This window comes from Thamnophis elegans, chromosome 9 (assembly GCF_009769535.1).
Source record: "Thamnophis elegans isolate rThaEle1 chromosome 9, rThaEle1.pri, whole genome shotgun sequence".
Classification (NCBI taxonomy): Eukaryota; Metazoa; Chordata; class Lepidosauria; order Squamata; family Colubridae; genus Thamnophis; species Thamnophis elegans.
The window spans coordinates 68,178,106-68,193,046 of record NC_045549.1 but is presented as its reverse complement, the minus strand read 5'-3'; the positions used below and the strand labels follow the sequence as shown (position 1 = coordinate 68,193,046).

Sequence of the window (14,941 nt, the reverse complement as noted above, 5' to 3'; positions counted from 1 at the left end):
AATATGCTGACTCTGTAAACCGCTTAGAAAGCCCTATGAAGCGGTATATAAGTCTAACTGCTATTGCTATTGCTATTGCTATTGCTAAGCTCCCAAAAATGTGGTCATGTCACTGCAGGTGTATGCAGCCCTACAACTGGTGGTAAGTAGCCCTACAACTGGTGGTAAGTAGCGTTTGAAGGGTTGGTTGCAATGTCGAACCATTGCTAAGTGAGGACTATTTGCATATTGTGCATTCCCGAAAGAAAAAGAAATGTCACTTACTGGAGCCTTTTTAAAACTTCTCCACTTGTAGCAGCCAGAAGGACGTCCTACGTTTCAGGATCTCCTGCATATGATTGAATGTATAGCGGATGACTCTTCGTCCTGACTCTAAGCTCGGCAGGTGCAAGAATTCACAACAAGGACATACCGTTTTAGAGATGCTGCTGGGTTCTTCCCAGAGACACAGTCCTGGATGCTGCTGAGGAGGACCATCGGAAGACAAGACAATTGTCCATATCGCCCCTTTGTCTCCAGAAGACGTTTTATCAAGCTATTTTAAAGTCCATTTGACGGTTCAAACAATATTGTTATCGAGCAGGCCACGGTGTGGTTTTCCTGAGTGGGGAAATGCCCATTTGTAGCGGGCTAAAGCTACCGTACAACGTAACCCAAATCAGCACAAGCCTTTTATAAGCCACCCGTTGACTTGAAAGGACAATATTTAAAGCGATCGTTTCTTTATAGTCCTGCCCATTGTTGTGCCCTCCAGATGTGTGCTTGGGCACATCTCCTTTTCCAGCCAGCCCGGAGGTTTTGCATACGCTGGGTTGGTCATAGCTGCTGGTGAATGTGGAGGCGAGATGGAACATGGAGAATGAGTCTCCTACAGAACTTGTCTTTCTGTACAAGACCTCAGTGGCTTGTTAGGAAAATAGGGACAAAGCGAAATCTCTTTGACTGGAAGCTGCTCAAAAGACCCCGCCAGGCCCGAAACAGATGTTAGGAAGAACGCAAGACTATCAGAAGATCTTCCAGGACTTGTGGCTTGTTTAAGCCGTCACTAAGTTAATGAAGAAAAATGCCCTTTCGGTTTGATCTGCTCTTATCATCTTCCGCAAAAGAAAAATATTATGAAAGCCTCTTTTAAAACTTTTCAATTTCTAGAAGCCAGAGGGGGCTCCTTTGAAACACGGCATTCGCCATAAAGGTATTCTAAATACCATTTAGGGATTGTAAATAGGCACCGCACATCGGTTTTCGTACGAAGGGAGAAGGTAATATGTCCTAAACTATTTAAAAGCACAACATATCGACTCCTTTTATCGTATGCTGCATGTTCAGTTTGGTGCTTAGCGAAAAGAGAATAAGCTCCCAACTTTATTACAAACAAGAGAGGGTTTTTTTAAAAAAAAAAATCCGATTGTTGTCTTGATTTTTACCAGCTGCAAAGCGTGCTCCATGGCCAGGGAAATAATGTATAGCAAAACATGCCTAATAAATATACTTCATATAATAAATATGAAGTTGTGATGAAAGGTTGAACCACTGGTTTTCATTTTCAGGTGGGCCCGTGGGGCAAAATTAAACTTTCACACTCATTAAGATACTTCCTAAACTAGGGAGTGTACTTGGAGAGAGGAGTGGTAGAGGGGGAGGGGAAGTAGGGTAGAGGGGAATGATGGAGGGAAGATGGAAAGTTGGAGGGAGGGCGAAAGAAAGGGTGTATGGAGGGTCGAAGAGGTACATTGGGTTTCTATTTTGGGGGGTATTATTGACAAGAGGAATGGCTGTGTTTATTGTTTAATGTTATATGGCCCCGGTTCTGCACAGTATATATGTGACTGTACGGAAATGAAAAGGGAAAAAATAAAAACACATTTACAAGAAAAGATACTTCCTAAACTATTCACCATGTCATAAATTATGACCACCCCAAAGCTCATCCTAAAGTTGCATGGGGACATAATTTCTGACGTTATGCAGTGCTTCAGAAGCATCGAAAGCATCTTAGATACAAGAGCATTGCAGAACCCAAAAGGAAAAAAAAATTTTTTTTTGCTTTATCCCGAAACTGCTCATAATCAGCAAAAGTAATTTTGCAGTTCTGTTTGGGGTGGGGGGAAATTACATAAACCTACCCATTATGTAATTTTGCCCAAACAATCTAGACTCTGCTGCTGAAGAATACCAATGCTGCTTGCATAAATCCAAGGAGGGGCCAGCCAGGGGTGGGATTTGTGGGTTCTATGAACCATCCATAACATTAACTATGGATTCTCCCGAACCTTGGCAAACTCCTAGCAGCCCACAACTGGACCTACCTCTATCTGATTCCCTGTATCCAGGTTTCCCATGGGAGGCTCCTCCAGATAAATTAGGATGATATAAAATATAAAAACTGGCCCAATGTTAGTAGGATACACTATCAAAACATTTTTATTCATTTTTGTCAAGATTGTATCAAAGCTTCAAAGATTCTCCATTCAGAAAATTAAATATTAAATATTTTAAAATAGTTACAGCAAACTTCATACAGATACAGAAAAGCAACACACCCACACGCCCCCGGAATGGCACTTCACCATCACTGTTCATGGTTTTCAGATGAGCCACACGGTAGGTGACCACTCCAAATAATTAAAAACCTGTATTTCCTTAAAGGTTTCCTTATCATGGAACAAATGCCAATTCTTAATAAACTAAAGTGATAAGAGAAATTCAGAGCTAAAAAGATGGTATTATCCCAGGCCATTCTTATCCGTTACTGTGAGCTAAATATATGATGTTTATCTGTGTAATCAAACCTGTCTAGCTGTTTCTTTCTTTCTTAAGCAGTTTTGGATCTAAAGTGTTTATATTAATCACCGAAGAGATGATTAAAATTCTTCACACAGCCAAGCCTGTGTTTACAGATGGAAGTCTATTTTGAAACCAAATTTATTGGCACTGATCAATTGAGTTCAGACATTGACATGTAACCAAAATCGCTTTCCAACTCACAAAATAACCAAAAAGGTCACCATGGTTTTTTTTTTAAATCTTAACCCTGAATTACAATATACTTCTGTGTAAAAGGAAAGAGACTTTAACATTTGAGAGCATACATACATGTGTCTTACAAAGCTAATCTATCATCTTGAGCAATTAAAAGCAATTGATGAGGAAAATAAAATTTAAAAGATTTCCAGAAATGTTTAATGTACACCAAGTTGATTCCCAGATTTCATGCATTTATTGTAAGGATTTCTTGGTTGGGAGTTAACTCACTGCTATCTGGCACTGTTTTCATTTAATGTACTCAGATTTTAAACTTTGTTTCTGGAAGTTAAACCTAAAAAAAGAGTAGCTCTCTTTGGCAAATTCCTACGTGGGAAACTAGAATAAATTAAAACTTCCAATTTACTAACATGCTGGTCATTAGAAAAAGCCTTGGTTTTACCCCCCACTTAGCCCTCGGGGGAAAAAAATCTCATTTTAAAACAGTGAAGCTATAAAATACGATTTAGAAAACACATTTACATATGCAATTCAGTTTACTACAAACTATAGTCATCACTTCAACAGAATTTCTGCTATCGGTGACTTTTGCAGCTTGTCAATACCAAAATGCCAAAATGATCTAATTTCCTTTTCTAACCCAAATGCAAATGGCAAGTCTCCCTTTTGTTCCTCCAAATTCTGGGATAGTTGAAGATGATGATATTGTTCTGGTGGGCGGTAAACCGTGAGAGATGACTTCAACGTTAGTTACTGTCGTTCGTTCCCTCGGCTGAACAGAGTATTATCCTCATCGCATATCGAAAGGGGAGCGTCCATATTTTCCAACAAAGTGTGATGAGACTCATAAGCGTGCAGAGGCAAACTGGGTTCTTTTTTAACGGAAGCCGCCAACTGGTTCCAGGTAATGCTGACATTTTTGAAAGCGTGGAGGAAGAAAATGCCAATGATGATGGTGAAGAATCCACTCAAGGTCCCGACGATATCTCCAAGTTCCATGCTGTTCCATTCTTTGAAGAGGATCACGGAGCAGATCACCACTGTGGTGGTGAAGCACACATAATAAATGGGGGTGACCAGAGACGTATTAAACACATCCAATGACTTGTTGAGGTAGTTGATTTGAGTACTGACGGCCAGCACCAAAATGACGGCTAAAACATAGAGCAGCGGATTTCGGAAGACTGGCTTCTGATAGAGCATGTCCTTAATAGCGATGCCCAGGCCTTTGACGGAGGAGACGGAAAAAGCCCCGATCAGGGAACAGATGGAGATGTAGACCAGTATATTGGTCTGCCCAAAACGTGGAGCGACAACAAAAATAAGTACCAGCGAGGTCAGAATTACAACGGCGGCAAACACAATGAAGACTGCAGGAAAGGAAAATAACTACATGTTAGGACCAGGGATAGGCTGCTGGGTGTTTGCAGGGGTTCGGGAGAAGCTCTAGCTAAAGATTCTGTACAGTTCGGAGAACCCCCAAATCCCACTCCTGACTAGCCCTGCCCACTCCCTCCCCTCCCAGGAGTTCCACGCAACCTGTTTTGGATGTAGGTAAGTGCAGGGCATGCACGGAGGCTCAGAGAGGGCAAAAAACGGGACTCTCGGAAGTTCAGGAAGCCCATAAATTGGCCCATTTCCGGCCTTCACAGAACTTCCGGAGCCTCGGGAGGCCGTTTCGCCCTCCCGGAGGCTCGAAGAAAGCCTCCAGAGCCCAGGGAAGGGCAAAAATGCCCCCCCACCACCATGGTGCAGGAGGCCGACTAGGCCAAGCCCACCCAGCAACCGAGCAGAGAGCCCCTTGCTAAAACTTTTGAAGTCCATCCCTGCTTAGGACCATGATAGCAAACCTATGGCATGTGTGCCCAAAGTGGCATGTGATGCAATGTTGCATGGCCATGCCTGTTTATCTTCCGGGTTTCTGGTGCACATGCATGTGTGACGATCAGCTGTCCTGTGCGCGTGCGGCAGTGCCAAAAACTTGGGTGCGCATATGCAATGGCCAGCTGATTGTCAGGTGAGCATGCAAGCCAGAACCCGATGTTTGGCTTTTCTGGAGTGCAATCCCTTTGTCCGCGTGGCAGTGCCGAAAACTGGCCTGTGCATGCATGCCAGCCAGCTGATCATTAGGCGCACCTGTGTACTAGAACCCAGAAGTTCAGCTTTTCCGGAGCACAGCCCTAACGAGCGTGCGTGCGTGCAACATTTCCGCGCAACCTTTTCGTCACTCGGTGGCAAAAAGCTTTGCCATCACTGCGTTAGGATTTAGAGAACAGCAAAGATGTCAAATCACAGTTGCTGGGAGTATAATCCTAGTGTTGGGTAGGCAATATAGATTCATATACAATAACAAATGGTCGATGTTGCTTTAAATGGGTGAATGTACTTATCAGCTGTAATCAACTTTACAATCAGCTGCAATTAACTTTGCAATAAGAGGGAGTCAGGAAAGCTCACTCTCTCTCTCTCTGCTTGTCCTATGCTTGATAACTACTTGCTCGCTTGATGACTGGAACGTGAACTGCGACTGTAAGCAATTGTTTGTTCTTTGAATTGTGTTTGGACAAATATCTACTTTCACTGCTTGTGAAGCTAGTAGTAGTAGTAAAGCTACTTGTTTTTACTGGCAGTGTCTGAGACTCTATTCGTGTATTTTTATTCTACTAGCAACGTTCCTTCTCTCTAGCTGTACATTCTGCTGCGCTACTTTCTGTCTCCCAACGGAAGATCAAGTGCGGGGATCAAGTGATCCCTACACGTGATCAAGTGCATATGATCCGATGTTCCCTAAATGGAGAACCACTTATGAAATGCTTCCCCGTTCTGCAAGGATAGGTACTAATTTCTACTGTATTCCTGGACAGGCAGAGGGGGCTCTTTAGAACTGTTGCGAGAAGTTATTAGGAGGGAAACTGATAATTCAAGGTTCAGTGGTGGGTTCCGGATCCCGCTGCAACCGGTACACTGCGATGGGGCCGGGTGTCCACCATGGGCATGTGCGGTGCACATGCATGCACATGCACCGCCCTACGATGCTCCAGCTGCTTGGCAGAGGTCGCACAGGTAGTGTACACTGCTAGCTTAAAAACAGGTAAGGAATGAGGGTGGGTGGGTGGACCCAATGGAAATACTGTTCCGGTACGGTGGCCATTGCTCCTAGCTGCCACCAGTACTCCTGTACCAGGGCTTACCACCCAGAACCCACCACTGCCAAGGTTCCTCTTCAAGATCTGGGTACTTGAGAGACCGCCTACTGCCAATTACCTCCACTAGGCCAATAAGATCCCATAGATTAGGCCTCCTCCGAATTCCATCAGCCGGTCAATGTCGACTGGCAACTACCCGGAGGAGAGCCTTCTCGGTGGCTGCTCCGACCCTCTGGAACGAACTCCCCATGGAGATTCGTACCCTCATCACCCTCCAGACCTTCCGCGTAGCCCTTAAAACCTGGCTGTCCCGACAGGCCTGGGGCTAAAGACTTCAACCCCACCCGAATAGTATGACTGTTGCACTTTTTAATGATGTATTGTCTTCATGTATGTAACTTGTTTTGTCCTTCCCTCCCCCTGAATTGTGAGCCGCCCTGAGTCCCCTCAGGGAAAAGGGCGGCATACAAATAAAGGAAAGATAAAAGAAGATAAAGATAAAGATCTGAATTGTTTTTTTTTTTTAAATTGAGGTAAAATAGAACATGTTCAAATTTATGCACTGACTGTAAGGTTTCTCTATGCCAGTGTTTCTCAACCATGGCAACTTCAAGATGCGTGGACTTGAGCTCCACAAGATCACAAAAGTGGTTGAGGTTGAGAAACGCTGAGATAGAAGAAGAAAGAAGAGCAGAGTTGTATCCCCTGCCGGAAATCCTGTTGCTTGATTTTTCACTACATTTCAGTTGCCCAGAGCCTGGGAGCAGCTTGGAAGCCGAAGCCTTCCTCCTTCTGCGTTAGCCTATTTTGTCAACATATAAGAATTTATGAACTGGAATAGCCATGACAACAAGTCAGCCAATGGGAACGGTTTGGTGACTGAGACACAGGATTCGTTGTGAGCCATGTCAGAGAGCTGCGAGCCTGGGCATCGCTTAGCTTAACTGTTCTGTGTATAGAAGAGTTCATGTCCTTACTCCTTGCCTCTAGTTCTAGTCCTTGCTTCGACTTCTTCCCTACTACGTTGCAAGAGCTGAATGGGTATTGTATACATGCGTCGTGTTTTATATTTTTGTATATAAAGAAGTTTCTTCCCTAAATGAATCCTGCTGAATTATTTACTTGTGGGCTGGCTGGATAGCTACAAACTCTTAATATATTTCCATTCGGTATCTCCATGTCAGCTGCAATATTGTACATGCGGAAGACCCATGCACAATATCAAATCTGCCTATAGGATGAATGGTTCCACCACAAATCCGCGGTAGACTAAAGCGCGCTCGACGAAAGCACGTACGTGACGTCATCACAGCGCGACGAAAACGGCACGCTGTGAGCGGTAAATTTAAAATTAACGCGAAAACCTTACCCTAACCCCCCCAAACCTAACCCTAACCCTAACCCTTAACCTAACCCTAAACCTAACCCTTAACCTAATGCTAAACCTAATGCTAACCCTTAACCTAACCCTAAACCTAACCCTAACCCTTAACGTAACCCTAAACCTAAACCTAACCCTAACCCTTAACCTAACCCTAACCCTAAACCTAACCCTTACCTTTATGTGAATCAGCTTGCTTTAATTTAATTTTAATTTTAATTTAATTTATTTTTAATTTTATTTGTCGCGCTGCTGATGACGTCACGTACGCGCTTTGATCGGGCGCGCTTTAGTGGACCTCGGTTTTGACGGGTCACGGGATGAATAAATAGATTCTAGCCTAATTTAAATACATTCATAGGGAAACATTTTCATAATGGGGACTTATTCTATGTGCTGTCTTGTTCCTGCTCGCCCGCCCTCCCTCCCTCCCTCCCTCCCTCTCTCTCTCTCTCTCTCTCTCTCTCTCTCTCACACACACACACACACACACACCATGGGTGTTAGGAGTCTTTATTAAGGCTTCCAAGTCTGAATTAGTATTCCCCAGCAATTCCCTTTGCCAGCACCCCCAATGAGTTCAACAGGCTGCTCAAAAGAAGCCAGGATTAGTCTACAGCATAAAGACAAGGGAGATCCACTAGGCAAAGGAGAGTTCTGGGTTGAAAAGGCAAGAATCACAACGGCTGTAGAACGCACAGCAAGGAAACAGACACATTGCTCCCAGCACTCCCCTTGCTGAACTAAATAACTGCTTCCTGGTGCAACCCATCAAGAGGGGCGAAGCTGCCTCCTCGCAAGTAGCCTGGCTGACCTTCATTGTACATGCCTCCTCTCTGCCCTACATGCTCTTGGATCAGGAGGCAGTTCTTCATCTTCACTGACCAGCCGCAGCTGTGCCTCCTATCTCTAGCTCAGCCAGCTGCTTCTCCGGTCACTCCCCACTCCCCGGCACTCCATTCCTAAGTCATAGCCCCCAGCTGCCTCTCCTCCTCAGCTCATCCTCCAAATTAACATCTGGGGAGGCATCTGGAGAAGCTTCCAGGGGAGTCATCCCATTCTATGATAGCTCTCTTAGTAAGCGTACCTGGGTCTTTCAGTTTGATTTCCATGTCATCCAATGATGTGATTTGTTCCTCTTCAGGAGCATGGATAACCATCACGGTGGACCCCAGAATGCTTAACACGCAGCCCATCTTTCCGTGAATGTTGAGCTTTTCATCCAAGAAATAGGAAGACAATATCGCACTGTTTGAAATTTTCGAAGGTGGAGGAATTAAGCAAAGACAGATCCCTTGTGAATGTAACAAATCTAGATTCAGAACTGAAGTTCTGAATAGCTACAATGAATAAGAACCAAGAACGATAGTATAAATAGACAACTTTTGCACATTATTATTTATTAATCGTCTTTGATATATCAACTTATGAGGAGTTTAGTTTAGTTTCCCCAAACTTTAAAACTGTTCATCCTGACTTTTGGACACATTAGAAAGAGAAATTAACTGCACATTGTCTTTTAACAGAATCCCTAAACTGCCACAGAGTATATAAATTGTGTGTTTATATGCAACTGCCTTTACAAACCTACTTTGTCACAGTGCCTGGCTAACGTAATTGTCAAGGTCAGATTCTCAATTTAAATCCTGTATATACTAAAAGTGAGGGACGAGGTGGCTCAGTGGCTAAGACGCTGAGCTTGTCGATCAGAAAGGTCAGCAGCTTGAATCCCTAGTGCTGTGTAACATATGAGCTCCCGTTACTTGTCCCGGCTTCTGCCAACCTAGCAGTTTGAAAGCACATAAAAAATGCAAGTAGAAAAATAGGGACCACCTTTGGCGGGAAGGTAGCAGCGTCCCGTGCGCCTTCGGCATTTAGTCATGCCGGCCACATGACCACGGAGACGTCTTTGGACAGCGCTGGCTCTTCGGCTTTGAAACGGAGATGAGCACCGCCCCCTAGAGTCAGGAATGACTAACACATATGTGCGAGGGAAACCTTTACCTTTACCTTATATACCAAAAGAATCACATATTGGGAAAAATGTGTATTTTTGCAGAAATAAGTTAGGGGCAGAGCTGTGTATTTGCACATAGTCTGAAGCTCTTTTTATATTGCCAAATTCTAACAGTGAAGTATGTTGTCACTTTGGACTCTCCAGAAGAGTTTTGGGAGTTGAAAGTCACACATCCTAAAGTTGCCAATTTTGAGAAATACTGCTTTAGATAGATAATATAGACATAATTTAACTAAAATAGGAGTATAAGAGCCCACAGTGTATCTACGGTCCTGTTGAACTCTAATTGTAGATGTCTTAGTTGGCAAAGCAAAGGTACGAATTGCACTAACCTTATAAGGACACTTAGTGCCCCCAATGGAGTGACCAAAGTTGCCGGGGCAAAGGCATATGCAGCAAAGTTGGCAGCTTCTCCTATTCCCACTGCCAAAAAAATGACAACTAGAATTACTTGAGAGATATAACGTTTCAAAAAATATGAGTATCTTTTTGGAATTCTATCAGTAATTTCTGCCTGCCCATGTTAGATTCAAGAAACTTTTGGAAACTACTGTATTTTTTTGGAGTATAAGATGCACCTCCCCCCCAAAAGAGGGTGAAAATCTCGGTGCATCTTATACACTGAATACAGCATTTGTGGCCTCCCAAAACCCCGCCTCCTTCACAAAAATGGATGTGCAGAGGGTTTGGGAGGCCTGCAAGGCACTCCTGGGGGTGGGGAGGGCAAAAATGAATGGAAAACAGGCTGCTTTTTGCTCGTTTTTGCCCCCTGGAGCACTTTACAAGCCTCCCAAAGCCTATGCATGCACTGTTTGTTCGCAGAAAACGGGCCCATTTTTGCGAAAAATGGGCCGTTTGATTGTTTTTGTCCCCCAAGCCTTTCACCAAAAATAAAAGAGGCGCACAGAGGGTTTGGGAGGCCTGCAGAGTACAAAAACTTTTTTTTTTAAATTTACCTCTTCAAAATCTTGGTGGCGTCTTATACTCCACTGTATCTTATAGTCCGAAAAATACGGTATTAGATTATCTCTCTCCATCTCTCTCTCCACTACAACCATAACTCTAGCAAGAGTTATGTACTTGAGAGACCGCCTGCTGCCAATCACCTCCACTAGACCGATTAGATCCCACAGATTAGGCCTCCTCCGAATTCCATCCGCCGGCCAGTGCCGTCTGGCGACTACCCGGAGGAGAGCCTTCTCTGTGGCTGCTCTGACCCTCTGGAACGAACTCCCCGTGGAGAGTCGAACCCTCACCACCCTCCAGGCCTTCCGCCAAGCCCTTAAAACCTGGCTGTTCCGACAGGCCTGGGGCTAAAGAGCTGTTGCCCCTGTCTCGAATGGTATGACTGTTGTGTGTTTTTAAATTATGTATTGTTATGTTTCGTCTTTTTATTTTCTGTCTGTACCCCCCTTCCCTGATTTGAACTGTGAGCCGCCCTGAGTCCCCTTCGGGGGAAAAGGGTGGCATATAAATATAATAAAATAAAATCAATCAATCAAGAATTTCTGGCAAATAGCAATAGCAATAGCAGTTAGACTTATATACCGCTTCATAGGGCTTTCAGCCCTCTCTAAGCGGTTTACAGAGTCAGCATATCGCCCCCAACAACAATCCGGGTCCTCATTTCACCCACCTCGGAAGGATGGAAGGCTGAGTCAACCTTGAGCTGGTGAGATTTGAACCGCTGAACTGCAGATAGCAGTCAGCTGAAGTGGCCTGCAGTACTGCACCCTAACCACTGCGCCACCTCAGCTCAATAGAAATGGACCTGCTTTCCATTCATACTGTATGATAGTAATATTAAGGCAGAGGAAACCTTACTTGTTACAACTACAGCCAGTTTCTTTTCGCAAGAAGTATGCAAAAATAACTACATATAAATGTAAAGCTTAGAAGCTTTAATACTTACTTGAAAGCAATCCAGCCCACCATAACCATTCTTTGAGGTACGAATAGCCCCCTTCTCCTAGGGAAGAGAAAAATAACCATAAAAAAGCATTTTTGGAAGAAAAACCTAGAACTCCGCTTCCATTCAAATACCGCAACTGCCCACTTTTCTAATATTTTTTTCAAAAGAGAATTATTTTTTTTTACCCACCTTGGAAGGCTGGAAGGCTGAGTCAACCTTGAGCCTGGTGAGATTAAAAAAAAAAAAAACCTGCCAAATTGAAGGCAGCCGGCAGTCAGCGGAAATAGCCTGAGGCTCTATATTCCCTCATCTAGATCATTTATGGAGCTATGGGCCTAGAAACCAGGATTCTGTCAATTCTAGACCTGTCTTAGATATGAAAGCCAGCTGGATGAGTTTGGACCAGTCACTTCCTCTCAACCTAACCCACCTCACAGGATTGTTGTGGAGAAAACAGGAGAAGGAATGGGCATTAGCAGCGCTGGCCCTCTTGAGTTATTTATAAACAATAATAAAGGTGGGATAAAAAGCAAATAAATCATATTCTGGGTATGAGCTATATAGGAACTAAGTTACTAAAAATTAACAGAAGAGTAATTAAATTTGCTTAACTGTTTCAAGAGCATTTTTTTGTTATGCTTTGTTTTGTACACACATAAAAATAAAAATACTGTGGATGTATTTTTTTTCAACAACTCTTCTTTATTATTAATTTATTTACTGGCAAAAGGCCCCAAAGACTCTTCTCAGACCTCCTACAATATGATGGGGGAGGGGGGGACCTTAAAAAAACATAATGCTTCATATTTGATGAAGAAAATACCCTACGCTTTCCACAAGACCAGAGGTGGGTTCCTATCAGTTCGCACCTATTCGGTAGAACCGGTTCGTCAAATCTACCGAACCGGTTAGAAGAGGTTCCACCAGTGGACCCGGAAAGCCGGCCACACCTACAGAAGAGGTTCCAAAAATTTTTTGATACCCACCACTGGTCCTTGGATAGGATTATTCTACACTATCATGCTCATATTTATAAAACTCAGTGCCTCTGTGAAAGGTAAGGATGACTACTGCGTTTGTGGTGCAATCAGAACATTGCGTGTGTTGAAGTTGTTTTAACGCAAACCAAAGATGCCTTTTAAAAAACAAGTTTACATCATATTCTTATGCATGCCAGTGCTCTCTGTGAGATAATTTAAGGTGGTTCTGACAAGTGTCGTCGGCATCTTCATATCCGGTCACATGGGCGGTAAGCCACTCCCATCCGGTCACATAGGCGGCAAGCCACTCCCACAAAGGAGGCCACACCCACCGAGTAAGTTCGAACAATTTTTGAAACCCACCACTGCACAAGACTATAACCTGCACGAACCACTCAATATTAAATACACATTGGAGATACGATAGCCAAGCAATGTTTTGAGACTTGATTCCAAATTTTTTTTTTAAAAAAAGATACTTGAAAGTGGTATTTATTTATTTTACCAGCTCTAGTGAAACCTTTTGCAGCCATTTGCAAAAGGCCCTTCTTCTTCAATATAAAACTGGAGCCCACAAAGATACTGGAGCCGATGGCCAGTGCGACACCTAGGTATAAGCTGTATTTGCTTCCTTGGGGAGTGGAAACATTCAGCACCGTTTCGTTGGGGTATCTCCCCGAATAGACAAAAAAAGAAGCTTGTAGCTCCGAGACGTTGAGGATCTGGCACCAGGCATGTTGAGAGTTGGGGCAAGACAAAGGAAACACTTCCCCTAGAAGAACAGAAAAACGAGAGACTGAGCATCAGATCCACATAGGTGAGAAAACGTTTGCAGAGCTGGTCTACAGGCTTAGCAAAACAAACCCTTAGCAAAACAAACCGTTAGCAAAACAAACCCTTAGCAAAACAAACCGTTAGCAAAACAAACCGTTAGCAAAACAAACCGTTAGCAAAACAAACCGTTAGCAAAAACAAACCCTTAGCAAAACGAACCCTTAGCAAAACGAACCCTTAGCAAAACGAACCCTTAGCAAAACGAAACCTTAGCAAAACGAACCCTTAGCAAAACGAAACCTTAGTAAAACGAATCCTTAGCAAAACGTACCCTTAGCAAAACAAACAAAAGTGCAGAGAAGAGCAACAAAGATGATTAGGAGACTGGAGGCTAAAACATATGAAGAACGGTTGCAGGAACTGGGCATGGCTAGTCTCGCGAAGAGAAGGACCAGGGGAGACAGGATAGCAGTCTTCCAATATTTGAGGGACTTCCACAGACCGGAACAGGTCAAGCTATGACCTATAGCAGTGATGGCAAACCTTGTTGTTGTTGGGTGCCAAAAATGCAAGGGTGCGCATGTGATAGCATGTGCCGGCACCCATAATGCAAAGCGCATCTCCACATGCGCATGCATCCACAACTCCCCCCCCCCAACGCGTGCCACACTGCTCACCTCCCAGCTGAATTTGGTATTTCCTCCAGGGGGCTGGGGGAGGCTGTTTTTGCCCTCCCCAGGGTCCAGGAAAGCCCGTGGAGGGCGAAAAAGGGGCCCAATGGGAGATCCGGAAGTTTGCAAACAATCTTTGAAACTTCCGGTTGTGCCCTCCACAGGCTCCGCAGGCTTTCCTGAAGCCGTGGAAGACCATGAAAACGGTCTCCTCCGGCCCTTCGGAAAGCCAAAAATCAGCTGGCCAGCATGTGCTGGAACTGACAGCTCACATGCCAGCAGATAGGATCTCTGGCAATGCCATTTCTTTTTTTCTCGCTTTTATATTAACTTATATGCATTGAAGAAGGCCTTTATCCTTGGTTTGATGCATTTCTGTAGAGGTGCAATGATTTCTCACATGTAAGATAATCCCAGCACCTTTGTTGCTAGGTCTGTTTCTTTTGAACAGTTTATATACTTCTAGCATCACATTCCAGTTACAAGTTTCATCCTACCCACCTTTGGTAATACCTGTCCTCTTGTACCAACTACTAGGACGTCAGGTTCACCCTGCTTATTCCTCATACTTTGAGCATTAGTGTAGAAGAGGCATCCTAGTCCTTTTACAGGCTGATCCTGGCTTTCTTTGTTACGGAGTTCCCCCTTTCTCCTCACCACTCCCTTCCTCATCGTTTCATTATTGTGCTTTGGATTCGGTCCTAAAAGATCCTAAAGACCGGCCACCCTTCCCTTTTCAACGGTCGGTTTAAACCACACACACACACACACACACACACACACACACCAACTTTAAACTAAATCCATTGCATTTGATTTTACTTTTCACGTTGCGATTTTCTGAAGAAAGCTGCTCCATTTGGCACGCTTGTGTTCCGCCTTCGCCTCTCTCACCTGTTGAGTTTCCAGGCACCAACAGCTCTTCATGATGCCAAGATCCGTAAACTTTCAATGCGTAGGATGGACGGAACCCAGGATTGGTACATAGCATGCTACCTCCTGAGGAACCCCCTCATTAATCCCTCTCTATTTGCAATACTACTACTACTACTACTACTACTACTACTACTACTACTAC

At 44.0% G+C, this 14,941-nt stretch overlaps 2 protein-coding genes across 2 annotated transcripts in view; one reads left to right on the top strand and one right to left on the bottom strand.

Moving 5' to 3' along the window:
• TEC (tec protein tyrosine kinase) overlaps positions 1–1,258 on the top strand; it is an 81,304-nt gene extending 80,046 nt beyond the window's left edge. The window contains exon 18 of the mRNA XM_032224422.1: positions 296–1,258. Within this exon, the coding sequence (XP_032080313.1) occupies positions 296–370 (75 nt within the window). The 3' untranslated portion in view covers positions 371–1,258. The remainder of the gene's footprint in view (positions 1–295) is intronic.
• A 1,031-nt stretch (positions 1,259–2,289) lies between these two features.
• On the bottom strand, positions 2,290–14,854 carry NIPAL1 (NIPA like domain containing 1). The gene is made up of 6 exons (XM_032223669.1): positions 14,758–14,854; positions 12,924–13,190; positions 11,439–11,495; positions 9,859–9,949; positions 8,597–8,757; positions 2,290–4,352 (listed from the first exon to the last, which is right to left on the bottom strand). The coding sequence occupies exons 1-6, from the start codon at positions 14,852–14,854 to the stop codon at positions 3,733–3,735; spliced, it is 1,293 nt and encodes a 430-aa protein (XP_032079560.1). The 3' UTR covers positions 2,290–3,732.
• Between the last annotated feature and the right edge of the window lie 87 nt (positions 14,855–14,941).